The sequence below is a fragment of the Podarcis pityusensis genome, assembly GCF_964106645.2.
Source record: "Podarcis pityusensis genome assembly, chromosome: 16".
Lineage (NCBI taxonomy): Eukaryota > Metazoa > Chordata > Lepidosauria > Squamata > Lacertidae > Podarcis > Podarcis pityusensis.
The window spans coordinates 5374741-5400743 of NC_138041.1; the positions used below are offsets into that span (position 1 = coordinate 5374741).

Sequence of the window (26003 nt, forward strand, 5' to 3'; positions counted from 1 at the left end):
TTTGTGTGTTCCTACACACACACCTCTCTGTCCCGAGAGCTCGCAGTTGGTAGAGCGTGAGACTCTTCATCTCTGGGCCGTGGGTTCGAGTCCGACATTGGGCAAAAGATTCCTGCATTGCAGAAAACAGAAGAAGTACCAACAGTGGAAGATTGGCAGATGAAGAGGATGGATTTTTCGGAGCTAGCCGACCTGATGGAAGAGTCCGCGACCAGAAGGAGGAGAAGCACCAGGAAGAATGGATAAAATTTAAAGACTATTTAGCTAAATATGTTAAGATAACTTAATTGGAAAAGCTTGCAAATATTACATAGGCTTAGGATTTAAATATGTAAGGATAGGAAATAAGATGTTTAAAGCTAGATTAGAAAGATTGAAAGATGCTAAGTGACAAAGTTAATTTTTTGAGAAGATTGATTTTGGAAAACTGTTAAAATGATATACAATGAAATTCAACCGGGGGATTTGAGGAAGTCACTTAATAATGTTATTAAGATTGGTTTAATTACAATTAGTATCTATGCTTGTTTGTTTGTTTGTTTGTCTTAAATTTTTTCTGGAAAATGAATGCAAATTTTTTTTTTGGGAAAAAGATTCCAGCATTGTGAAGAGGTTGGGCCAGATGGCTCTCGTGTTCCCTTCCGACTCGTTTGATTCTACGATCCGGGCAGACGAGAAGCATTGTGAAAGCTGAAGGACTATGGGAGGGTGGGTGCAAAACATGTGGCTGGGGGAAAATCTGGATTTGACCACCTTAAAGTGGGATTCCTTATCCATAGTTTGAAAAGAACACAGCTCCCCCCGCCCTCAAAGTGAGGTTCAGGAAAAGGGGAGAAGGGTCTGTGGTTCTGTAGTACAGAACTCCGATGCATCTGATGAGCATTTTAATAAAAATAAAAAATTCCCCGGGGGAAGGTGGAGCATTTTGTCACGAATGGTGTCCACGCTTCGCAGCTCCGCTGACAGCTTCATGGCCCATTCATCACTCCAGTTACCAACAAGGAAAAGGAGTTATGAGCTCACAAGAGGCAAACTACAGATCGTTTGGGGCCTGCCAGGAAACGTTCCCGAATTATCTTTGGGTGGGGAAGGGGAGGCGGGTGGTCACACACAGCGCCCCTCCGGAAAAATATTAATGGCGGGTTTCAGCTCCTTCCGAGCCAGACAGAAAGGTCCCTTTCTGCAAGTTTGTCTGACAGATAAGAAAAGGACGGCGTCGTAAATTTTGAGACAGGCAGGCTTTTTCCAGGAGCGAGAGGCACGGCTAATCCGCGGGGATCTTCTCCTTTATCAGACCTGTCTGGAATCCAGATTGATTCATTTCCCCCCCATCCCTGCCTTCAAACCTCAGTTTCAGTAACCTTCCACCCTCCCAGCAACCCTCGGCACCCTTAATTTTAGTACGTATTTTGTGTGTTTTTATTTTGTTCATTTTATGTTGTGAACTACCCTGAGATTTACGGGCAAAGGGTGGCCCAGAGATGGAAAGAAGATAAAGTCCCGACCAGAGACGAATGACTGGTGAAGATCATGGACTACGCCATGGGTAGGCAAACTAAGGCCCAGGGGCCAGATCCAGCCCAATCGCCTTCTAAATCCGGCCTGCGGACAGTCCGGGAATCAGCGTGTTTTTACATGAGTAGAATGTGTCCTTTTATTTAAAATGCACCTCTGGGTTATTTGTGGGGCATAGGAATTCGTTCATTCCCCCCAAAAAATATAGTCCGGCCCCCCACAAGGTCTGAGGGACAGTGGACCGGCCCCCTGCTGAAAAAGTTTGCTGACCCCTGGACTACGCCGTAATGGCAAAAATGATTGGGAAAATCAGAAACTAGGAAGTGATGAACTTTAAAAAGGAATGAGAAAAAAATTATAATCTAAGAGAACACTGTAAACAACTAAAAACTTTGGCAGGATTCGAATAACGTATGTAATGTATTAAAAACAAAGGAAAAATTTGATTATGTAAGAAAAATAAGTGAAGCAGTAGAAAAAGTTTGAAAAAGGTAACCATGGAAGGGTGGAGGGGAGTCAAAAGGATTCAAGGAATCCTATATGATGCAGATGTTTAAATTTGACAAGTAAAGCGCAATAAAATATGGTTTTTAAAAAGAAATTCCTCAACAACAACAACAAAAGTTTAACAGACAGCAGTTCCCTGTCTGTTACTTTGGGGGAAAACGTGGGTTGCGATACCCCATCAAATGTCTGGGGCAGACAGCACACTTCACAATATAGGTGTTTTGCTGGCAATTCTATTGTTCTTGTAGCAGAACGTGAGAGGCTGGCTGGCCGTCTGTCATGGATGCTTTATTTGAGATTCTTCCACAGCAGGGGGGTGAACTAAATGACTCTCAGGATCCCTTCCAACTATACAATTCTATAAAACTGGTGAATTTCTTTCCTGTCCAACTAAATATCCGGCTTTATTTTCCCTTTTTAAAATCCCAATACAGTGGTACCCTGGTAGTCGAACACTTTGGTTGACGAACAAACCGACTCCTGAATGTCGCAAACTCGGAAGTGAGTGTCCGGTTTGTGAACGTTTTTTGGAAGCCAGACAGCTTCTGCGGCTTCCGATTGGCTGCAGGAAGCTCCTGCAGCCAATCGGAAGCCGTGTCTTGCTTTTTAAACCGTTTCGGAAGTTGAATGGACTCCTGGAACGGATTAAATTCGAGAACCAAGGTACGGCTGTAGTAGCCCAGCTAACGGAGACCCTCAAGGCCACAGAGAGGACAGAATTTTGGGTCAACCGACAGCAAATCTCCTTTTTCACCTAAAAACATCGCGCTCTACGTGGGGCTACCTTTGAAGGTGACCCGGAAACTGCAATTAATCCAGAATGCGGCAGCTAGACTGTGACTGGGAGCGGCCGCCGAGACCACATAACACCAGTCTTGAAAGACCTACATTGGCTCCCAGTACGTTTCCGAGCACAATTCGAAGTGTTGGTGCTCACCTTGAAAGCCCTAAATGGCTTCGGTCCTGTATACCTGAAGGAGCGTCTCCACCCCCATCATTCAGCCCGGACACTGAGATCCAGCGCCGAGGGCCTTCTGGCGGTTCCCCCATTGTGAGAAGCGGTGTTACAGGGAACCAGGCAGAGGGCCTTCTCGGTAGTGGCGCCCGCCCTGTGGAACGCCCTCCCTTCAGATGTGAAGGAAATAAGCAGCTATCTTCTTTTTAAAAGACATCTGAAGGCAGCCCTGTTTAGGGAAGTTTTTAACACCTGATTGGAAGCAGCCCAGAGTGGCTGGGGAAACTCAGCCAGATGGGCGGGATATAAATAATAAATTATTATTATTATTATTATTATTATTATTATTATTATTATTATTAGAGTCTCACTGCTGTATGAAGCCCACAGGGCTCATCTCGTTTTAACTTAGAAGGTGGTGGACTCTCATTCATGGAAGGATTTTAAGCAGAGGTTAAATGGCTACCCGTTGTGGATTATTTAGCTGCAAATCCTGCGTTGCAGGGGAGTTGGACTACATGACCCTCGGCCAGACCCCCTCTGACATGATTTTCTATCTCCTTGCAGACACAGATAAGTATGTGTTACCTGGCGTGTAGCCCTCTTTGCAACTGCCGCTAGGAAAATTAGAGCAAATTATATAGCCAAGGTAGCCACCAACTGTAAAGGAGATGAATTTATTTGACCCTATCTACATTAAGCTATATTCTATCTTTATCACCAAACTCTGAATATAAATGCACATTGTATTAATTATCATATTAGTGGTCATGTGATAATTTGAGCTTATAAATTTTATTGTTTAATGTCTTAACTTGTATATTAAGGTACTTTTATAGCTCTGTTTAGAGTAGGCAATGTCTTGATAATATAAATGTTTTAAGTTTTTTGTATCAATCCAGTATATTTTCTTTTAATTGTTGAATGATTCTGTGTACATTGCAGCAGCCTTTGGCTATGTGCAATAAAACTGACTGACTGATCCTGGGGTCCCTTCTGACTTTACGATCTTATGAAACCCAAGGAGGAGGAAGGATCCATCTGTGTGTTCCCGTCCCTGCCGATCCTGCTTGGACGGGAGATCGCTCCAAGCAAGCTGAGAGAAGGGATGGGAATTATTTCCCAGCGTGACCCGATGTCTGTGGTGGAAAAAAGTCTCCCACACCCTTCCTGTTATCAGTTATCTCCACGAGGACAGCGGGACAGAGCCAGAAGCGAAACCGCACAAACACACGACGTTGCTTTTGCGTAAGTCCCGAAATCCGATCAATGCACCTGCCCCCCCCCCGGGGGTAAAAACCAAAAGAGCACCCGATGACAGACACAACCAATGACCCCATCAGCAGCTTAAGCTCTGCTGCTAGGAATGCTGGAAAAACAACAACACAACCCCCCTCTTTGGGGGGGGGGAGGCACTTTTAAAAGTAAACACGCTTGCAGCATTCTGTATCCCATCGGGGAAGCCTTCCCCAAGCTCTGCGTTCTCCAGAATTGGAGGCACGGCTCAACAGATAGAGGAAACGCCGCCGCTGAAATTAACCGATCAAAGTGAGCCAGTCCTAGGGGCTGTCTCCAAAGTTTTTGGCACTGGCTTCCGTCTGTCTTGAGAGACGATGGAGCGCGCCTCTGGGGATGCAGCCAAACCGCGATGTTGGCAGCCCCAAAGTGACTTCCCTGGGGCGCAAGCCTGGGCAGGGTGTCTGGAGGTCCTGGGCTCCCCAGATAACAAGACCCCCGGGCTCGCTGCTGTGGTCCAAAGGAAAGCAGAGAAAGGCGCTTGGCACCAGCTTGCCGGAAGGAGGAGTTCAAGGCACCACCCAACAGTCTTAGGGACTCCGCTCCGGATTTGTGTAGCGTTTACTCTCGAGCTTTTGCATCTCCCGAATATATCCCCACAAGGCTTGTTGCCCTGTTGTTATCTTTTCATTCAGCAGCCTAACAGCCCACGGATAGAAGCTGTTCTTTACCCTGTTGGTGCGACTAATCGTGCTTCTATATCTTCTGCATGTGCAGAAACAGCCTTCTTGACTGTCGGACCCGCTCTTGGTCTCGTCCGCTCGATCCGCCGGAGCCTGTCTTCGCATGCAAAGGAAGTCGCTAGCTCACAGAGGGTCTGAGACCAAGTTAAAGTCCCTTAGCGGTATCCTTATCTTAAAAAGCAGAGACATCACCTTGCCGACAAAGGTCCGTATAGCTAAAGCTGTGATTTTCCCAGTACAGTGGTACCTCGGGTTACATACGCTTCAGGTTACAGACTCCGCTAACCCAGAAATAGTGCTTCAGGTTAAGAACTTTGCTTCAGGATGAGAACAGAAATTGTGCTCCAGCGGTGCGGCGGCAGCAGGAGGCCCCATTAGCGAAAGTGGTGCTTCAGGTTAAGAACAGTTTCAGGTTAAGAATGGACCTCCAGAACGAATTAAGTACTTAACCCGAGATACCACTGTAGTGATGTATGGAAGTGAGAGCTGGACAATAAAGAAGGCTGATCGCCGAAGAATTGATGCTTTTGAATTATGGTGCTGGAGGAGACTCTTGAGAGTCCCATGGACTGCAAGAAGATCAAACCTATCCATTCTTGAGGATATCAGCCCCGAGTGCTCACTGGAAGGACAGATCCTGAAGCTGAGGCTCCAATACTTTGGCCCCCTCATGAGAAGAGAAGACTCCCTGGAAAAGACCCTGATGTTGGGAAAGATGGAGGGCACAAGGAGAAGGGGACGACAGAGGACGACATGGTGGGACAGTGTTCTCGAAGCTACCAGCATGAGTTTGACCAAACTGCGGGAGGCAGTGGAAGATAGGAGTGCCTGCCGTGCTCTGGTCCAGGGGGTCACGAAGAGTCGGACACGACTAAATGACTAAACAACAAAGCGGTATCCTTGTTCTGCTGGTGAAATGTTTTTGCACTCGTGGCATCTTGCTACGCAGAAGAACGTGCGAGCGCAGGTCCCTGGCAACTTCGCTGCATGACACAACCGTGCGATCGGTCACACGGCGAGTTTATGCCGGCGCAGCTGCGGCAATGGATTCCTCAATTGCGCAGCAGTAAAACTCACCTGCCCGCTGGTGCAAAAGCCCTCACACTAGTGTATCATCACACTAGTGTATGCAGCCTAACTGCAGCAAGATTTCTTTTAGCCCAAAAATGGAACCAACAAGAAGTACCAATGAAAGAATAGTGGCAGGTGAAGATGATGGACTTTGCAGAACTGGCAAAAGCTGACAGGAAAAATCTGAAACCAGAAGGTATTCCAAAAGGACTGGAGTAAATTCATACGATATTTGAAAGATTACTGTAAGCAATTAACATCACTAGCAGGGTTTTTTGAAGACTTGTAATGAGAAATTCTTTACCTTTCTATATTTATTTAAATTTTGAGTTATTTTGTAATGTGTGTAATTAGAATGGGAAAACGTACAAAACACCATGATATAAAGGTTAATTCTGAAAGCCACGAGTGGGAGGGAAGGAAGTTGACAGGCTCTAAAGAGCCAGAGACGTAAAGTGGAATGTAATGATGTGAGTGTATATTATTAAATGGAAAATAATATATATATATATATATATATATATATATATATATATATGAATGAAAGCCCTTGCACTAGTGAACTGAGAATGCTGAGCCTTTCCTTCAGGAAGACCAAGTATTTTTAAAAGACTGGAATAACTTTCTAACATATTTGAGAGATCACTGTAAACAGCTGAAATCACTGGCAGGAATACAATGGCACTTGTAATATGGCTTGTGGATGCTATGATTATATAGCAGATAGATTACAGGAAAAGATGCAGGAATAAAATTTAGAATTGGAACCCATAGAGGGAAGGAAGGAGGTCTCAAGGTTCGAAATAACCTTTTCCCTTTTTTCCAGTGTGTGAAAATGTTACGTTTATGGTGTATAACTTTTATGTGAAGCCAATTAAAAATCATATAAAAAGAGAGAGAACCCAGTGGGTTCACTCTGAGTTACTTGTCTAAAGAAACAAAATGATGAACAACTGGGATGGGCAAAGAACCCAAAGTTGGGGATCTCTCAGCTGTGCCGACCGACTCAACGCCTTGGGTTCTACGATGGAAGGAAGGCAGGATATAAAGGGAAGAATGTGGAAATAAAAGAAATAAGATTGCATGCGACACCTTGCCAGGGAAGGTGGTGCCTTATGGGCGCTTAGGAGAAGCAGAATGAAAAAAGACACGCAGACCCTCTGCTCTGAAAATTTGATGGGGAGGTTAGTTTTACGAGGCTCATGCAAATAAACGAATGCAAATCCTAGCAGCCTTCCGCCCCCATTCCGTTTGAACTCTGACGGGGATCGCAGTTTGTGGAGAGTACGGAAAACAAAACAAAAAAACCACAGCGCAGGTCGCAAACGAGGAAAACCAGCGCCAAGTCGGTTTGTAAGCCAGCTGCTCAGGGGAGCAGGGAATTTAAGGCAGCAATTCAATCGGAGAGATGGAAAGCTTTCAGCCGTAGGGAGGCGTTCGCCACAAAATATATACTGTCGAGGTGCTTATTTCAGCCCTTGTGATGGTTACGGAACGATTTAGGGAGCGGCAGGGTTCAGGGGCAAGGCTCCAGCCCCGCAGGCAGCATCTCTAGGTGTGGGAGAGATGCCTGAGTCAGAAAGGGATGCTGCCGGTCAGTGCTGACTATACTAAGTTAGAGGGAACCGTGGCCTGATTCAGTATAAGCCAGCTTCCTTGGCCCCTATCTGAACCAGGCCTTTGTTCAGAACTGTGAGGAGGATGATGATGATGATGATGATGATAATAATAATAATAATAATAATAATAATAATAATAATAATATTAATTTATTACTTATACCCTGCCCATCTGGTAGGGTTTACCCAGCCACTCTGGGTGGCTTCCAACAAAATATTAAAATACAATAAGGTAAAGGGTAAAGGGACCCCTGACCATTAGGTCCAGTCGTGGACGACTTTGGGGTTGCGGCGCTGATCTCACTTTACTGGCCGAGGGAGCCAGCGTACAGCTTCCAGGTTATGTGGCCAGCATGACTAAGCCGCTTCTGGCGAACCAGAGCAAGACACAGAAACGCTGTTTACCTTCCCGTCGGAGCAGTACCTATTTATCTACTTGCACTTTGACGTGCTTTTGAACCGCTAGGTGGGTAGGAGCAGGGATTGAGCAATGGGAGCTCACCCCGTCGTGGGATTCGAACCACCGACCTTCTGATCGGCAAGTCCTAGGCTCTGTGGTTTAACCCACAGCATCACCCACGTCCCTTAAAATACAATAGTCCGTCATTAATAGCTTCCCTAAACAGGGTTAGGGTTCCCTAAACAGGGCTGCCTTCAGATGTCTTCTAAAAGTCAGTATTTCCTTAACATCTGATGGGAGGGTATTCCAGAGGGAGGGCGCCACCACCGAGAAGGTCCTCTGCCTGGTTCCCTGTAACCTGGCTTCTCGCAGCGAGGGAACCGCCAGAAGGCCCTCGGCGCTGGACCTCAGGACTGCAATCTTACTTTATTTTTTAGCAGCTCAGTGGTCTATAGATCACCTGGCTTCTGCATGGTCCCAGATCCAGCCCCTGGAGGCATCCCCAGCTAGGAGAGACCACGCCTGCCACCCTTACCTGTCGCGGAGGGTGCTGGGGCCAAGGTAGGGGTACTGGTTGTCTTTTAGTTTCCCCTTGATCAGCTGGTCGAGAGTCTCGTGCAGCAACGGCTGGTGTTGGGTGTAGACGTTTTCGACGCCCTATTGGAAGAAGGAAACACAAGAGGGAAAAGCGAATGCTCTCTCTGGGCTCAGCGAGGCTGCGAAAATAAAAACCACGGTTATCTGGAAAAACGGCCCCCACCTTTAGTCCTTTCAGGAACTGTTTGGTGATGGCGACAGCATCTTTGGAGTTGAAGAGGTCGCTCCCACGAACACGCTTGCCTCCATATTCTACGACGGCCGACACCAGCTGAGCCGGAAGGGAAAGAGCAAAGCGTAAGAAGAGCCTGCCAGACCCAACCAGGCCAGGATCCTGTTCTCCCAGTGGCCGACCAGACGCCCCAATGGGAAGCCAACAAGCAGAATTCAAGAACAAGAGTCCTCTCCTGTGGCTTCCAGAAATTGGGATTCAAAAGCATTGCTGTGGAGAGCAGTTCTGCTGGCTAGGAGCCCTCGACAGCCCTCTTCCTCCTCCCTGAATTTGTCCATTCCTTGACTTTCAGAGCCGTCTGGGTTAGCGGCCATCCCTGCGTCCTGTGTGGGAGTTCGTTCCATGGTTTAACCAGCCATATCCAGCAAAACGTGGAAGCTGCCAACTAGACAAAAATTATTATGACCTACAAGAGACTAGATGGGCCCACTTTCAGGTCTGATTCAGCAGGGATCTTCTTCTGCTCTGATGGAGCCTCCAGGGTCAGAGTCTATCTCGATTCCTAGGTTCTCAGGGGTATTTAGCCACTGGGAGAACAGGAGGCTGGACTGGATGGGCTTCCTTTGGCCCGATACCTCCAGATTCAGAGACAGCCTATCTAACACCAGTCTTGAAAGACCTACATTGGCTCCCAGTACGTTTCCAGGCACAATTCAAAGTGTTGGTGCTGACCTTGAAAGCCCTAAACGGCCTCGGTCCAGTATATCTGAAGGAGTGTCTCCACCCCCATCGTTCAGCCCGGACACTGAGGTCCAGCTCCGAGGGCCTTCTGGCGGTTCCCTCGCTGCTAGAAGTGAGGTTACAGGGAACCAGACAGAGGGCCTTCTTGGTGGTGGAGCCCGCCCTGTGGAACGCCCTCCCATCAGATGTCAAAAACAACTATCTGACGTTTTAGAAGACATCTGAAGGCAGCCCTGTTTAGGGAGGCTTTTAACGACTGATGTTTTAATGTACTTTTAACCTTTGTTGGAAACCTTTGTTTGTGAATCCACCAGGAGAAGAAACTAAAAAAATTAGTTTCTTCTCTAGCGTGGTGAATCGTCACAGTTCCGTCGCTATCCCCAATGGCGGCCTCAATTCCTGTCACGGTATTTCCTGAGTCTCAGACGGAAGCGAGCGTTTAATGTGTGAAGTAGGAGTTGGAATCTAGCACGGCAATTGGTCAGTTTCGTAGTATTTACTAGATTTATTCCCCCCGATTTGAACTATAAAATGGTGATTTTCTGGAGTCAAAATGAGAGTACCCCTAAACATTTTTTAAAGAAAAAAAGCACTGATTATTATTATTATTCTTTTTTCCCCTCCCCCCCCGCCTTTATGGTGTTTAAATGATAACAAAAGATTCGCATGTACGCTATTTCAAAAAACCACAAAAATAAATCCATTCATTCCTAAACAGTTCATTTCATCATACATTCTTGTTTTATTACCTATGACTTCCCGTCAACCCCAGTCAACCTCATTGCTATTTTCCAGTAGGACAAATAATAGCTTTGTTATATTTTTGTTACTCTAAAGTTTCTTAGACATTTGATATCCTTTTACTTTGTTTTTTGTTGTTATCCTACACAGAAATCATTCAAATGCTTAATATTATTATGATTAATCAAGTTTGTACACCACCCTTCGTCAGAAGGATTCCAGGGAAGTTGACAACAGAAAATACAAAACGTAAAGAAAAAGAAAATAAGATAAGATAAAAAGTAAGAAAAGATTAAAAATTAGATAAAAATTGGAAATATTTTGGTTTAAGAATGATATTGGAAAGCTGTTAAACATAGATACATGGAAATTCAGAAGGAAGGGAATGGAGGAAGTCAACCAATATGTAAATAAGCATGAATCTTTAAAGGATTAATTTTGTTCTTATTGTTTATTTCTTGTATGGTGGTGGATAAGATGTTTATTGTACTGTTTTCATTTTTTGGGGTGTATTTTCTATTCCTCCCCCCCCCCTCTTTCTTTTTGTGTTATTTGTTTGGCTATGTGGTATAATCGTGGAAAACTTAATAATTTTTTTTTTTGAAAAAAGAAAAAGAAAAAACAAAACAAAACGAGAATAAACCCCCCCCAGAAGTAAGTACAAAATAATAAAACCAAAATGAGAATGCAAAACAATGAAACAAAAACAAAGCGATAATGCATGTTTGAAGCAGTATCGTAGCAATGTATGGACCCACTCCACAGCCTTTGCTCCTAAGGACAGGTTCTCCGCGCCCCCTGGAGGGCTCGGGACCCCTACCCACCTTCCGGTGCTTCTCGGAGACCCCTCGGTTCCTCAGCTCTGTCATGAGTCCTGGGAGGCTGTTGCTACTGTGTCTCTCGTAGTGAAGGGCATACAACATCACCAGGCGGGTGGCATCCATCTCGCTCACTTTGGGGTTCTGCAAGAGCCGGCGGATGTTCTGCAGCAGGAGAGACGAGGCTTTTGGGGCGGGGGACGACGGTGGGGCATCCTGTCTACCAGCTCCATCTGGTACGCAGGCTGAGACCCTACCTGCCCACAGACTGTCTCGCCCGAGTGGTGCATGCTCTGGTTATCTCTCGCTTGGCCTACAGTGGTACCTCGGGTTACAGATGCTTCAGGTTACAGACTCTGCTAACCCAGAAATAGTACCTCGGGTTAAGAACTTTGCTTCAGGATGAGAACAGAAATCACGTGGCGGCAGTGGGATGCCCCATTAGCTAAATTCAGGTTAAGAACAGTTTCAGGTTAATCTGGAATGGATTAAGTTCTTAACCCAAGGTACCACTGTACTGCAATGCGCTCTACGTGGGGCTACCTTTGAAGGTGACCCGGAAACTGCAACTAATCCAGAATGCGGCAGCTAGACTGGGGACTGGGAGCGGCTGCCGAGACCACATAACACTGGTCTTGAAAGACCTACATTGGCTCCCAGTACGTTTCTGTGCACAATTCAAAGTGTTGGTGCTGACCTTTAAAGCCCTAAACGGCCTCGGCCCAGTATACCTGAAGGAGTGTCTCCACCCCCATCATTCTGCCCGGACACTGAGGTCCAGCTCTGAGGGCCTTCTGGTGGTTCCCTCACTGCGAGAAGCCAAGTTACAGGGAACCAGGCAGAGGGCCTTTTCGGTGGTGGCACCCACCCTATGGAACGCCCTTCCACCAGATGCCAATGAAATAAACAACTATCTGACTTTTAGAAAACATCTGAAGGCAGCCCTGTTTTGGGAAGTAATGACTGATGTTTTAATGTATTTTTAATCTTTTGTTGGAAGCCGCCCAGAGTGGATGGGGAAACCCAGCCAGATGGGCAGGGTATAAATAATAAATTATGATTATTATGCTGCAGATTTGTGTCTAGATAACACGTGGATGAAACCCAGTGTTAGCTCTGCTCAGAGTTTAAGCATGGAAATGAATGGGCTTAGATCTAACGTCAGGAAGATGCCTTGGTTGGGAAAGGCTGACTTAAATGTTCCACATAAACCATCCTGATGGGGTGGCTTCCTCCCCTTTCAAAGCCATCAAAGGCCTTGCTTCTCAAACGTTTTCAGCCACAGAGATGGCCTGAAAATCAGCAAGTCTCGGTGAACAGCGGGCCACCTGGGAGAGCAACTCTTGTAGCAGCCGCAACGGACTGGATTTTTAACTGTAATTTCATTGCTTGTTTCATTTCCCGCCTTGCATCTTTGCTTGCATCACAATCTGAATTCCGTATTTATTATTATTTTATTAAATTTGTATACCGCCTTCCACCTGCAGATTTGGGGGGTGGAGGAGAGCGTAAAATATGGTCAGAAACTCAAAGTTAAAAAAGCTAAGATCATGGCGACTGGTCCCATCACCTCCTGGCAAACAGAAGGGGAAGAAATGGAGGCAGTGAGAGATTTTACTTTCTTGGGCTCCGTGATCACTGCAGATGGTGACAGCAGTCACGAAATTAAAAGATGCCTGCTTCTTGGGAGAAAAGCAATGACAAACCTGGACAGCATCTTAAAAAGCAGAGACATCATCTTGCCTACAAAGGTCCGTATAGTCAAAGCTATGGTTTTCCCAGTAGTGATGTATGGAAGTGAGAGCTGGACCATAAAGAAGGCTGATCACCGAACAATGGATGCTTTTGAATTATGGTGCTGGAGGAGACTCTTGAGAGTCCCATGGACTGCAAGAAGATCAAAACTCTCCATTCTGAAGGAAATCAGCCCTGAGTGCTCACTGGAAGGACAGATCCTGAAGCTGAGGCTCCAAGACTTTGGCCACCTCCTGAGAAGAGAAGACCCCCTGGGAAAGACCCTGATGTTGGGAAAGATGGAGGGCACAAGGAGAAGGGGACGACAGAGGACGAGATGGATGGACAGTGTTTTCGAAGCTACAAACATGAGTTTGACCAAACTGTGGGAGGCAGTGGTAGACAGGAGAACCTGGCGTGCTCTGGTCCAGGGGTCACGAAGAGTCGGACACGACTAAACAATTAAACAACAAGAACATCACAGGCTCAGGGTGCTCTTAAGTCCAAGCCTTTTCTCGATGCAAAGATCTCCCGCTGAATCGGGAGGGCTGGCTTGGGACCCTTCTTGCAGAAGGCTGCCTCTAAGTTCGTGCAGAATGCACTTTTCCCCCCACTGCCAAGGACATTCCCCCGTCTTATCTACGGAGGCATTTCTGAGCCCCAAAGCAGCTTGAGAATTGCGGCTTAAAATTCAGAAAAGAGAGTTTCCCTGTGGTCGGAAGCCGAGATCCACACAGAAGTTTCTGCCCTGACAGCATCTAAACCCACCCATTTTGACCTTTGACCTCCCTGCCCATCTAGGCCCCCTGAGGCGCCGGAAGATCCCTCATAAAAAGGGCTGCATTGTTAACAGCCGACAAGCCTAATTCATCCTCACTGATGTGGTGTCAGCTGGCAGGGTCAGTCTATGAATTCTATGGGCTACGGAGGAAACAGACGTCCCATCTAAGCTCCGGAGGCAGACAGAGGATTCCTTGTGAAGCTTTCCCCCCGAAATAAAATTAGAAAGTATCTCCACTGCCCCAAAGAAATTCTTTATATAAAAGCAGCATCTCTCTGAAAGATCCCAGGATTTAGAGTAGAGGGTGGAGTGTAGGATCCAGAGAAGGAGAACCTTTAAGAACGCAGAACGGAACCCCAATAATTTATTCTTTTCGCTTTTTAGTCCTGGTCATTTCTGAGCTTTTGAAAGCTGAGAACGCACCCGTCAACTGAAAAGCAGGTTAGATATCCCCAAAAGCACTTCCAACATTATTGGAGGCTGAAAGACTGGAAGATTTAGACGTAAACAGAAACACACGAACATGTCTGGTTCACACGGAACACTAAACCCTGGTTTGTTTCGTTTGGAATTGTGAAGCGAGCCTAGAACTGTGGTTTGCTTTCTGCCAACCAGCCATGATCCGAAGTCAGGGTTTGATTTTGCGCCTACGAACCAAACCAAATCTGTTGCTGCTCTAGTTATCTCCCGCTTGGACTACTGCAATGCGTTCTATGTGGGCCTACCTTTGAAGGTGACCCGGAAACTACAACAAATCCAGAATGCGGCAGCTAGACTGGTGACTGGGAGCAGCCGCCGAGACCACATAACACCGGTCTTGAAAGACCTACATTGGCTCCCAGTGCATTTCCGAGCAGAATTCAAAGTGTTGGTGTTGACCTTTAAAGCCCTAAACGGCCTCGGCCCAGTATACCTGAAGGAGCGTCTCCACTCCCATCGTTCTGCCCAGACACTGAGGTCCAGCACTGAGGGCCTTCTGGTGGTTCCCTCCCTGCGAGAAGCAAAGCTACAGGGAACCAGGCAGAGGGCCTTCTCGGTGGTGGTGCCCACCCTGTGGAACGCCCTCCCACCAGATGTCAAAGAGATAAACAACTACCTGACATTTAGAAGACATCTGAAGGCAGTCCTGTTCAGGGAAGCTTTTAATGTGTGACATTTAATGTATTTTTAATCTTTGTTGGAAGCCGCCTAGAGTGGCTGGGGAAACCCAGCCAGATGGGTGGGGTACAAATAATAAATTATTATTATTATTATTATTAGTAGTAGTAGTATGATGTTAACATCCCTGAGCCAGGCTGGGAAAATATGCTTTGGGCCCTTTGATTGCATGCCTTCTAATGCTTCTACTTCCATGGCACAGTTTATTTTAACATACAGCGCACCAAGAGGGGGTTTATTTATTTAGGGTTTTGGAGAAGGCTCCAGGCTCAGGGCTTGGGGTACCTGCAAAGCGCTGGAGTGATCGTTCTGGCAGGCCAGCTCCTGCTCCACCTCCGAAGCCTCCAGCAAGTTCCTCTCGCTCACCAGCCGGGACAGCTCCCCCACCACCGTGACGTGCTTGGAAACGGTGCCGGACATCTTCTTGAACTGAGGGTAGTTCTCCACAAAGGCCTGAAGGATGGAGAGGAAGGGGAGAGGACATCTCAGAGCCCGGCTGCTGAATCACGTTTCCTCAACGCAGCTGAAGGTGGCACCCAAAGTTCTCCCTGTTTTATCCTGCTAAGAACCCTTTGAGGTAGATCAGGCCAGTGGCGTAGCGTGGGTTGTCAGCACCCGGGGCAAGGCAAGTAATTTGCGCCCCCTAACCCGTGGATTTTAGCACTCGAGCAGAGAGCTGCGAGTGCGAGCGCGCCCCCCCAGATGTTGCGCCCGGTGCGGCCGGCCCCCCTGCACCCCCCACGCTACGCCACTGGATCAGGCTAAAAGGCAGGGATCAGTAAACTTTTTAAGTGGGGCCGGTCCACTGTCCCTCAGACCTTGTGGGGGACCGGACTATATTTTTTAAAAAAATATATGAACGAATTCCTATGCCCCACAAATAACCCAGAGATGCATTTTAAATAAAAGGACACATTCTACTCATGTAAAAACACGCTGATTCCCAGATCGTCTGCGGGCTGGATTTAGAAGCCGATTGGGCAGGATCCGGCCCCCGGGCCTTAGTTTGCCTACCCACGCTAAAAGGCAATGATTGGCCCCGAGTCAAGCTTCACAGCTGCGTTGGGATTTGAACCCAGGTCTCCCGCAGGTCCCAGTCCAAAACTGTTTTTTTTTTAAATTAATTTTTTATTGATTTTACATGAATTTATACGCAATAATTTTAATCATTCCAAAACATAAAAATAAAAAGGTTCTTTTGAAACCTTCGGACCTCCTCCCCTCCCTTCATGGGTTCCATTTCCAAAAATGAATAATAAAAATTCTTTTTTCTGCATTTTTTACCGTTATCCATCTGTTGTATAATCGTAGTTACCATTTCACATTACAAGTGTCACTGTACCCCTGCCAATGATTTTAACTGCCCACAGGGTCTTTTAAGTATATTATAAAAAGTTACTCCAATCTTTTAAGAATACTTGAGCTTCCTGGTTTCTGATCTTTCCCATCAGTCTCGCCATTTCTGCGTATTCCATTAACTTGGTCTGCCATTCCCCCCGGACCAAAAGTCTTGCAAGCTCCCTGCTCCTGGGCAAGTGTTTGCTGATGGCCTTCCCTAGAATGGTGTATTATTTTATTGTTGTTAGCCGCTCTGAGCCAGATTTCGGCTGGGGAGGGTGGGATAGAAATAAAATTTTTATTTATTTATTTATTTTATTATTATTATTATTATTATTATTATTATTATTATTCCAAGCTACCTTCATGTCTGCGATGGATTCCAGCTTCTGCTGCTCCTTAGGCTTCCTCCGCTGGAAGTCTTCCATCAGGTTCTTGATGTTGCTTCCGATTTCCGCAAAGTTTAGGTACATGTTCTGCAAACGAGAAAAAGCAGTGGATCGAAGGAAATGTCAGGGGGCCCCTGCATCTCGTTCAGCATCCTACAGAGCGGTCCCCAAAAGACTTTTTTTTTTTTAAATGGTTTGTATTTTATTTTACAAATATAAATTTATAACCATACCAAATACACATCCATTTAAAGAGATTACTCTGAATCTTGGGACTTCTCCCCCATCACCTCCATGAGTCCTATTGTCAAGATTTTCAACTGCATATTATTTCATAATCTATATTTTATATCTACAGTGGTACCTTGGTCCTCAAACTTAACCCGTTCCGGAAGTCCGTTCCAAAACCAAAGCGTTCCAAAACCAAGGTGCGCTTTCCCATAGAAAGTAATGCACAGTGGGTTAATCCGTTCCAGACTTTTAAAAACAACCCCCAAAACAACAATTTAACATGAATTTTACTATCTAACGAGACCGTTGAGTCATAAAATGAAAGCAACAGACAATGTACTGCAGTCACACAATCAATCAATCAATCAATCAATCAATCAGTAACTGGACTGGGTCGCACACAGTCACAAAAACAAAAGAGCCGCAAAAACAAAAATAAATAGCAAAAACAGACAGACCTCAGAGTAACACTGAAAACAGAAGTGTGGCACTCAAAATGGAGCACGTTTGGCTTCCGAAGAAAGTTCGCAAAGTGGAAACTTACTTCCGGCTTTGCAGTGTTTGGGTTCCAAGTTGTTTGAGTACCAAGGAGTTTGAGAACCAAGGTACCACTGTATCCATATTGTCTGTAGTATTTGCTCCATTACAAGTGAGATTAAAATCCTGCTAATGTTTTCATCTGCTTACAGTGGTCTCCTAAATAAATTATAATTCCCCCCCCCCTTTTTTATTGAATTTCTTGTCTTCTTGGTTCCTGAGCTTTCCGGTCAGTTTTGCTATTTTGGCGTAGTCTTAACAGCTTGGTTTGCCATTCCTCTCTACTAGGGACTCTTTCTTCCTTCCATCTCTGGGCTAATAGCATTTATGCTGCTGTTGTCACATACATAAAGAGTCTTTTCTGTTCCTTTGGGATATCAGTACCTATAATTCCTAACAAAAAGGCTTCTGTGGGTTTTTTTAACAAAAGTTATTTAAAACATTTTTTTCAGTTCGTTATATATCATTTCCCAGAAAGCCTCTATTACCCTACATGACCACCACATGTGATAAAAGGTACCTTCCAAAAGACTTACGTTGGCGTAAAACTCATCGTTCTCGGCCGACAAGACCACCTCCCGGAGGTCCTTACTTATGCCCGGGACTCGCGAGAGATCGATGCGGTTGTTGTTAATCCCAAGCAGTTCGTGGACCATTGCCTGATATGTCCACTACGCAGAGAGGAAAAGAGAGTCAGAAAAGTAAGCAGAAGCAAGAAAAGTTCCAAAACTTAGGAAAAGGATCATTGGGACTTTCGCAGGCATCTCTAAACATCTCCATCTGAAACCCCAGAGAGCTGCTGCCTGTCAGGTGTGCGTGCAGGAGCCAGGCCCTGTGACCGGACTGGGGCCTTCCTAAGTTTGTTCTGAAGAGGCAAGGCGCGGCCGCACAGGTGAGGCCAGTTGGTAACTCACAGCACCTGGTGGCAAGAGCCGGGAAGGGATATAAGGTCAGCATTTCCTTCGGCTCTTTGCCACAACAACACGTTCCCTGCCTTGTTGTGTTTGACTCCTTGCTTCCTGATTCTCAGACCCCTGACTTTGTGACTCCTTGCTTCCTGACCCTCGGACCCCTGACTTCGTGACTCCTCGCTTCCTGACCCTTGGACCCCTGACTTCGTGACTCCTCGCTTCCTGACCCTCAGACCCCTGACTTCGTGACCCCTTGCTTCTTGATCCTCAAACCCCTGACTTTGTGACTCCTTGCTTCTTGATCCTCGGACCCCTGACTTTGTGACTCCTCGCTTCTTGATCCTCGGACCCCTGACTTTGTGACTCCTCGCTTCTTGATCCTCGGACCCCTGACTTTGTGACTCCTCGCTTCTTGATTCTCGGACCCCTGACTTCGTGACTCCTTGCTTCTTGATCCTCGGACCCCTGACTTCGTGACTCCCAGCTCTCTGACCCTCGGACTCTTGGCTTCCCGACTCCTGGCTTCTGGACCCCTGTTCCTGTTCCCACCCCGCCATCTTCCCCCTGGTCCTGACGTCCCCAGCCGGGACTTCGATCGCCCGTGAACCGGACCATGACACTGCCAGCCAGTGTAGGCAACGCTGACCTAGATGGACCAGTGGCGCTTGGTATAGTGTTAGGGTGGGTCAGCAATAAATCACACCGAATAGGCAAACACTTTATCAGAAGAAACAAGGTGTGCTCGGGAGTGCCAACCCTTCTTCGTAGGTCTTGCCCCTATGAGCAGGGCCGTCTTTACCATATGTGCCGCCGGGGTGCAAAGATCCGCCCAGCGTCCCCAAATTTAGATAATTTTGCGTGCACGGCACCATTGAGAATGACAAGCGCCATCATTGAGTCTGAGAAGTGCCACCGTTGTGAATGACAAGCGCCGCCGCTGGCGCAGCGCGTCTTTGGTAAATAAGCGCACAAAGTCGAAAGTCCTTTAGTGAAACAGTAGGTATACATTTCGGTAATATCTAGGTATATATGTATTTTGTTTTTCTAGCTTGATCAAAATTATTTATTTCATAACAGGTAGATAAGAGCTTCGGCGGCTTCAGCGGCGGGCATCAGATGCCCCCCAGAATTCAGCGCCCGGGTGCCCCGCACCCCTTGCACCCCTGGGTAAAGACGGCCCTGCCTATATGATCAATAAGGCAATGATATGTACAATTTTACAATATGCAGAGGATAATATGTGCAAAGAAACCAGAGAGGAGCTGAAGGAAGTCCTGGGGGGAGGGGATAAAAAGGGGGGGGAATGTAAATGGTTATATTGATTGATAATTTGTTTGTTAAAACTGTTCAATAAAAATATATATAAAAAAGATGGCCCTGCCTATGAGGCAGTTGTGGGGACTAAGTTCCATCCTCTCTGGAGGTTTTCCCAAGCAATCTGAGACTATGCCATCACACCTGCCTTTGCTCCTCCCGTTTCATGCCTCTCCTGGTCCTGGGAGCCCAGGCGGGAGGGGAGCTTGCTTGCAGCAGGAGGGGGGAGACACCTGTGCATCTCATCTCTGCCTCTTGGCCTCTCTCCTCTGGACTGCTCTCTGCCACAGACTCTCCGCTCGCTAAGATCTGTTACCTCTCCGGCTTCCAACACCACCTCCTCCCAGGTAGAAGGCTCCACAGATTCCTATTTAAAGACAGCTTCAAGGCGACAGAGAGGCTCTCACCTGGTTCAGGAGCGGAGTGATGGCGTCATCCGAGCGGTCCAGAAGCAGCAACAACGGAGGGACTTCGGTGCGACGGAAGTCAAAAAGCTCATACTCTTTCGTGATCACTTGCTGTTTGGAGAGGAGGAAAGGAATAGGCTAGCCAGGTAGTTAAGGTGTAAAAAGGTCCCCTGCACAGGGACTGCAAACTTAGTTTTTCTACCCCGACACTGGAAGGCAAAAAAGACTTGCCTGTGACTTTTTTGGCTCAGTGGGAGAGCAATTGCTTGTCTTGCTGGTTCAGTCTCCAGGGGCATCTGCAGTTAGGCCCCTGCCTGAAATCTAGAAAGCTACTGCTGCCAGTCAGTGTAGGCAATACTAAGCTAGATGGGCCCCAAATTCAAATAAAAGTGTTTTCGTTTTAATACATAACTCAAATAACAAAATAGAACTTCATGAGACAAGCCCATAAAAACGAAACCGAACTGAACCAAGGTTGGCACGGGATCATATAGTCAACAGAAGAAATGATAAAAGCTGGTTATCCAGATATTTCCAATAAGATACAGACAGGTAAGTGCAAGGTGCCGTCCTAAGAAACGAGAGAGCAAAAAGTGTGGCGCTCGTGACTTGCAAGATACAGAGAAACACAACAGCTGAGAGACCTCCAGAGGCCAAGGATTGCTAAGAATAAAAAGCTCTGTGTTACATCAAGAAACATTTCCAACCAATTAGATCAGGGCTTTCCAAACTTTTCAGCTCGGTGACACACATTTTAGACATGCATCACTTTGTGACACGGCAATTCAATTTTACTAGCAAACCAGAGGTTAAACTAACCCATTTCCAGCCCCGGGAGGAGGGCTGGGAGCGTTTGTGTGACCCAACACACCTGCCCACTGCTTCCAACACACAAAACATGTCGCGACAGAGTTTGGAAAGCTCTGAATTAGATGTTAAAGGTAAAGGTGAAGGGACCCCTGACCGTTATGTCCAGTTGCGGACAACTCTGGGGTCGCGGCGCTCATTTTGCTTTACCGGCAAAATGTACAAAATTACAGCTTCCGGGTCATGTGGCCAGCATGACGAAGCTGCTTCTGGTGAACCAGAGCAGCACACAGAAACGCCGTTTACCTTCCCGCCGGAGTGGTACCTATTTATCTACTTGCACTTTGCCGTTTTTTCGAACTGCTAGGTTGGCAGGAGCAGGGACCGAGCAACGGGAGCTCACCCCGTCGCGGGGATTCGAACCGCCGACCTTCTGATCAGCAAGCCCTAGGCTCTGTGGTTTAACCCACAGCGCCACCCGCGTCCCAAATTAGATGTTACTTATCCCTAATTTCTTGAGAGACTTGTGGAAAAAGCAAAGGGTGCTTTACGATTTATCACATGCACTTTGTTGAGAACTGCCCTGATGTTCTCTTTAAAAAATAATTCACTAGGCAGTGTCATACAAATACTTTTACTAAATAAGAACGAACCTTGACGCACTCTGCCAGCCTCTTGGCTGGTTCAGAAGAGAGCTGGTAGCGGATCATGGGGCATTTCTTCAGGGACAGGAGCAGAGCGGTCAAGCCTTGGGTGGTCCTGGAGAGCTGAGCCTGGTCCCAGCTGTGGCCCTAAAAAAATATGGCGAAAAGATCAATGACAGCCGAGCAAGGCCTGTTTGGTTTTATTTCATTTATTACATTTGCACACTGCCACCTGATGTTCCGTTAACACCCCGTGATCTTCATGATGTATTACTGATGTAGTTTGGGGGGGTGTAACATGGGGATTAGGTAAAGGAATGCCTGACCATTAGGTCCAGTCATGGCCGACTCTGGGGTTGCGGTGCTCATCTCACTTTACTGGCCGAGGGAGCCGGCGTACAGCTTCCGGGTCATGTGGCCAGCATGACTAAGCCGCTTCTGGCGAACCAGAGCAGCGCACGGAAACGCCGTTTACCTTCCCGCCGGAGTGGTACCTATTTATCTACTTGCACTTGACGTGCTTTCGAACTGCTAGGTAGGCAGGAGCAGGGACCGAGCAACGGGAGCTCACCCCATCGCGGGGATTCGAACCGCCGACCTTGTGATCGGCAAGTCCTAGGCTCTGTGGTTTAACCCACAGTGCCACCCGCGTCCCCTAACATGGGGATTAGCAGCTAATAAAAGTTTGGGGGCTCTTTATTCGGGGCTTCCATCTTGTTCCACCTTCTGGCAGGTGGGAGTCTTGTCGCGACAGTCTTCAATAAAGACCAAGCCTACTGGCTGCTGTTTTGCTCTGGTATTCCTGGCTGGTGTCCTTCTTTTTTGTCCAAGGGAGCCCTCAGATTTCTCTGTTAACAGGGGAAGTTCATGACATAAAAATACGACATAAAAATACGCAACGAAAGCAGCCAGCAGCCTGCTTAGGTGATGCCCCGGGAGCAGCTACAGAATCGTAGAGGTAAAGGTAAAGGACCCCTGGACAGTTCAGTCCAGTCAAAGGTGACTATGGGGTTGCGGCACTCATCTCGCTTTCAGGCTGAGGGAGCCAGTGTTTGTCCACAGACAGCTTTTCTGGGTCATGTGCCCAGCATGACTAAACCGCTTCTGGCGCAACGGGACACCATGACAGAAACCAGGGTACACAGAAACGCCATTTACCTTCCCGCCGCAGCGGTACCTATTTATCTACTTGCACTTTTGTGCTTTCGAACTGCTAGGTTGGCAGGAGCTGGGACAGAGCAACAGGAGCTCACCACCGTCATGGTGATTCAAACCGCCGACCTTCTGATCGGCAAGCCCAAGAGGCTCAGTGGTTTAGACCACAGCGCCACCTGCGTCGGAAGGGACTCCGGGGGTCATCTGGTCCAACCCCCTGCGATGAACCCATGACGAGATGGCTCTCCTATGACAAAACATCTTGCTTAGTCTGCTGCTAGGTGACTTTTGAAGCCTCCAGACGTTTGACGCAGTTATCACACCCCTTTGGACGGCCACAGCTTCCCCTGAAGAATCCTGGGAACTGGTGCTGAGAGTTGTGAGGAGGCCTGAAATTTACCGGGATTCCTCTTACGCCACCTACCTGACAGCAGACAGAGATGTTGAGAGAGAACACATGCGGGTTCACAGCGATGTAGTCTCCATAGAATTCCTGCCAGGCGAGAAACAGGAGAGACTCAGTGTCATAGCAATGCCCAAGAAGCTATTTAACTCCAGTGACCAGGCCCGGTGTCAACGTGTGGCAAAGCGAGGTTGGGTATAAAGCAGGGGCAGGGTTTGTCACTGCGGCAGCTAGACTGGGGACTGGGAGCGGCCGCCAATCTTGAAAGACCTACACTGGCTCCTAGTACGTTTCCGAGCACAATTCAAAGTGTTGGTGCTGACCTTTAAAGTCCTAAATGGCCTCAGCCCAGTATTCCGAAGGAGCATCTCCACCCCCATCGTTCTGCCCGGACACTGAGGTCCAGCACCGAGGGCCTTCTGGAGGTTCCCTCACTGCGAGAAGCCAAGTTACAGGGAACCAGGCAGAGGGCCTTCTCGGTAGTGGCACCCGCCCTGTGGAACGCCCTCCCACCAGATGTCTAAGAGAACAACAACTACCAGACTTTTAAAAGACACCTGAAGGGAAGCTTTTAATGTTTGATGTATTACTGTATTTTAATATTTTGTCGAAAGCCGCCTAGAGTGGCTGGGGAAACTCAGCCAGATGGGCGGGGGATAAATAATAAATTATTATTATTATTATTATTATTATTATATTCGAGGAGAATAGGATTGCCTGGCTCATGCATCATGAAGAGTTGGGCAAGGGGTTAGGCTTAAGGGCCTGGGGGACTGCATTAGATCGTTGCACCAAATTATACTGCAACAGCACCAGTCCGCCTCTACATCTCCAAAGCAGCAGGGATACTTTCTTTTTTTTATAATATTTTATTAAGTTTTCCATTTTACAGTTTATAAGCACTTCCTCATTTTTCACCCTATTTTTGCTCATATGAGGTACTCGACTCCCACCCCCCACCCAAGTCTCATGGTTACCATAATTGTTTATAATGTCCTCGCGTTTATACTTCTTGCTCTTAGAATCATAGAATCATAGAGTTGGAAGAGACCACAAGGGCCATCGAGTCCAACCCCCTGCCAACCCCTCTTTACATTATACAATTCCCATTGTCCATTTTTAAGGAAAATGTAAATAGGTAGGGTCATCAACATTGCAAGTCGTCTTCATTCAATCCTGCTAGTGTTGTTGATTGTTTACAATTGTCCTTTAAATACTGCATAAATTTACCCCAGTCTTTTTGGAAAGCTTGGTTTTGGATTTCCCCGGTCTGCTTCTCCAGTTCTGCATATTCCATCTCCTTCATCTGCCACTCTTCAATTGTTGGTAGTTCCTGTTGCTTCCATTTTTGGTTTCTCTCTCCCCTACTATACCCAGTAAAAATGCTTCTGGTTTTTTAACAAATGTACTTTTGTACATTTTCTTTAATTCATTACTAATCAAATCCCAGAAGGTTTTTACTTTGCTACAAGTCCAGCACGTGATAGAAATTTCCTTCTTTTTCTTTACATTTCCAACATTCCTTTTTTTTCATCTTACACATTTTAGCCAATTTAGTTGGTGTTAAATACCACCTATACATCATTTTCATAGTATTTTCTTTTAATGCACTACAGGCCGTAAATTTAATTCCCTCATTCAGCAGGGAGCCTTTCCTCAAAAAGGAAGCCCAGAGATACAAAAACTGATGGAATATGCAGAAACGATGAAACTTACTGGAAGAATAAGAAATCAACTTAACTTTTTTTTGTAAAAGAATGGAAACAGTTTACGGAATTATTTACAGTTAAATTGTAAACAGATAAGATCATTGACAAGATTATTGTAATAACATACAATTTCATAAGAGTACAGTAGCACCTCGAAAGTCAAACGGAATCTGTTCCGGAAGTCCGTTTGACTTCCGAAACTTTAGGAAACCAAGGTGCGGATTCTGATTGGCTGCAGGAAGCTCCTGCAGCCAATCAGAAGCCACGTAAACTGCATCAGACGTTCAGGTTCCAAAAGAATGTTTGCAAACCAGAACACACACTTCCGATTCTGCAATGTTTGGGAGCCAAAAGGTTCGACTCGCAAGGCGTTCGGGACCCAAGGTCCGACTGTATAAATTTAAAGAAGATGAATAAATGACTAAATTAAGTTAATGTGGATATGCAGAAGATGTTAAAAATAAATTTAAGGAGCCGCAGAAAGAGGGGGAAGGAAGCCAAGTTTAGAAATGTCAATATGATTCTAAAATTAGTGGAATGTATAAACCTGAAAAGTAGAAATAATTTTTTTTAAAAAAGGAAGCCAAGAGACTTCCTGGACTTGTGGCTCGTTGACCGTAGACATACCTGGACTTCTGCCACAACTTCCTGCTCGTCCGCCTCGGCCAGAGACTTGACGTTGCTCTTGCTGATGACGTTGCTGAAATCTGGAAGGAGGCAGGAAGAGAAAGGAAGCAGGATAAGCGAGAGACAGAAGGGGGAAACTGGTCGCTGGGTGGGATGTGGATCTGTTCCACGGTGGGCCCTAACCACTCTCCCCCCCCCATTTTTTTAATTCATTTTATAACGCAAATAAACAACACAAACAGAAAATCAAACAATACAGTGGTACCTCGGGTTACATACGCTTCAGGTTACAGACTCTGCTGACCCAGAAATAGTACCTCGGGTTAAGAACTTTGCTTCAGGATGAGAACAGAAATTGTGCTCCGGCGGCGTGGCAGCAGCGGGAGGCCCCATTAGCTAAAGTGGTGCTTCAGGTTAAGAACAGTTTCAGGTTAAGTATGGACCTCCGGAACGAATTAAGTACTTAACCTGGGGTACCACTGTACAAACAAATTCTTGTCTTATCCTTATTTTTTCTAAACATTGTTAGGTGAGCTTCCCCAAGTCCCCCCTATCTGATTTTCATTTTACCTCATCTTTAGCAGTTTACATATATCATAATTTTTAACCATTTTTTAACACACTTACTTTTACCATAATAATCTTCACATATTATCCTTTACAAATAATACTATTTTAAAATACACTGTCTTCTACTTCTAACCCCACATCCTGTATCCACTTCCAATTTTTAAATGCATAAT

At 46.4% G+C, this 26003-nt stretch overlaps 1 protein-coding gene across 1 annotated transcript in view; it reads right to left on the reverse strand.

Moving 5' to 3' along the window:
* VPS45 (vacuolar protein sorting 45 homolog) overlaps nt 1–26003 on the reverse strand; it is a 50423-nt gene that overhangs the window by 15157 nt on the left and 9263 nt on the right. Inside the window, exons 4-13 of the mRNA XM_080984634.1 lie at nt 25261–25340; nt 22946–23014; nt 21376–21513; nt 19916–20026; nt 17820–17954; nt 16489–16602; nt 15074–15241; nt 11122–11280; nt 8807–8914; nt 8582–8703 (exon numbers count right to left, since the gene is read on the reverse strand). Of these exons, the coding sequence (XP_080840760.1) occupies nt 8582–8703; nt 8807–8914; nt 11122–11280; nt 15074–15241; nt 16489–16602; nt 17820–17954; nt 19916–20026; nt 21376–21513; nt 22946–23014; nt 25261–25340 (1204 nt within the window). The remainder of the gene's footprint in view (nt 1–8581; nt 8704–8806; nt 8915–11121; nt 11281–15073; nt 15242–16488; nt 16603–17819; nt 17955–19915; nt 20027–21375; nt 21514–22945; nt 23015–25260; nt 25341–26003) is intronic.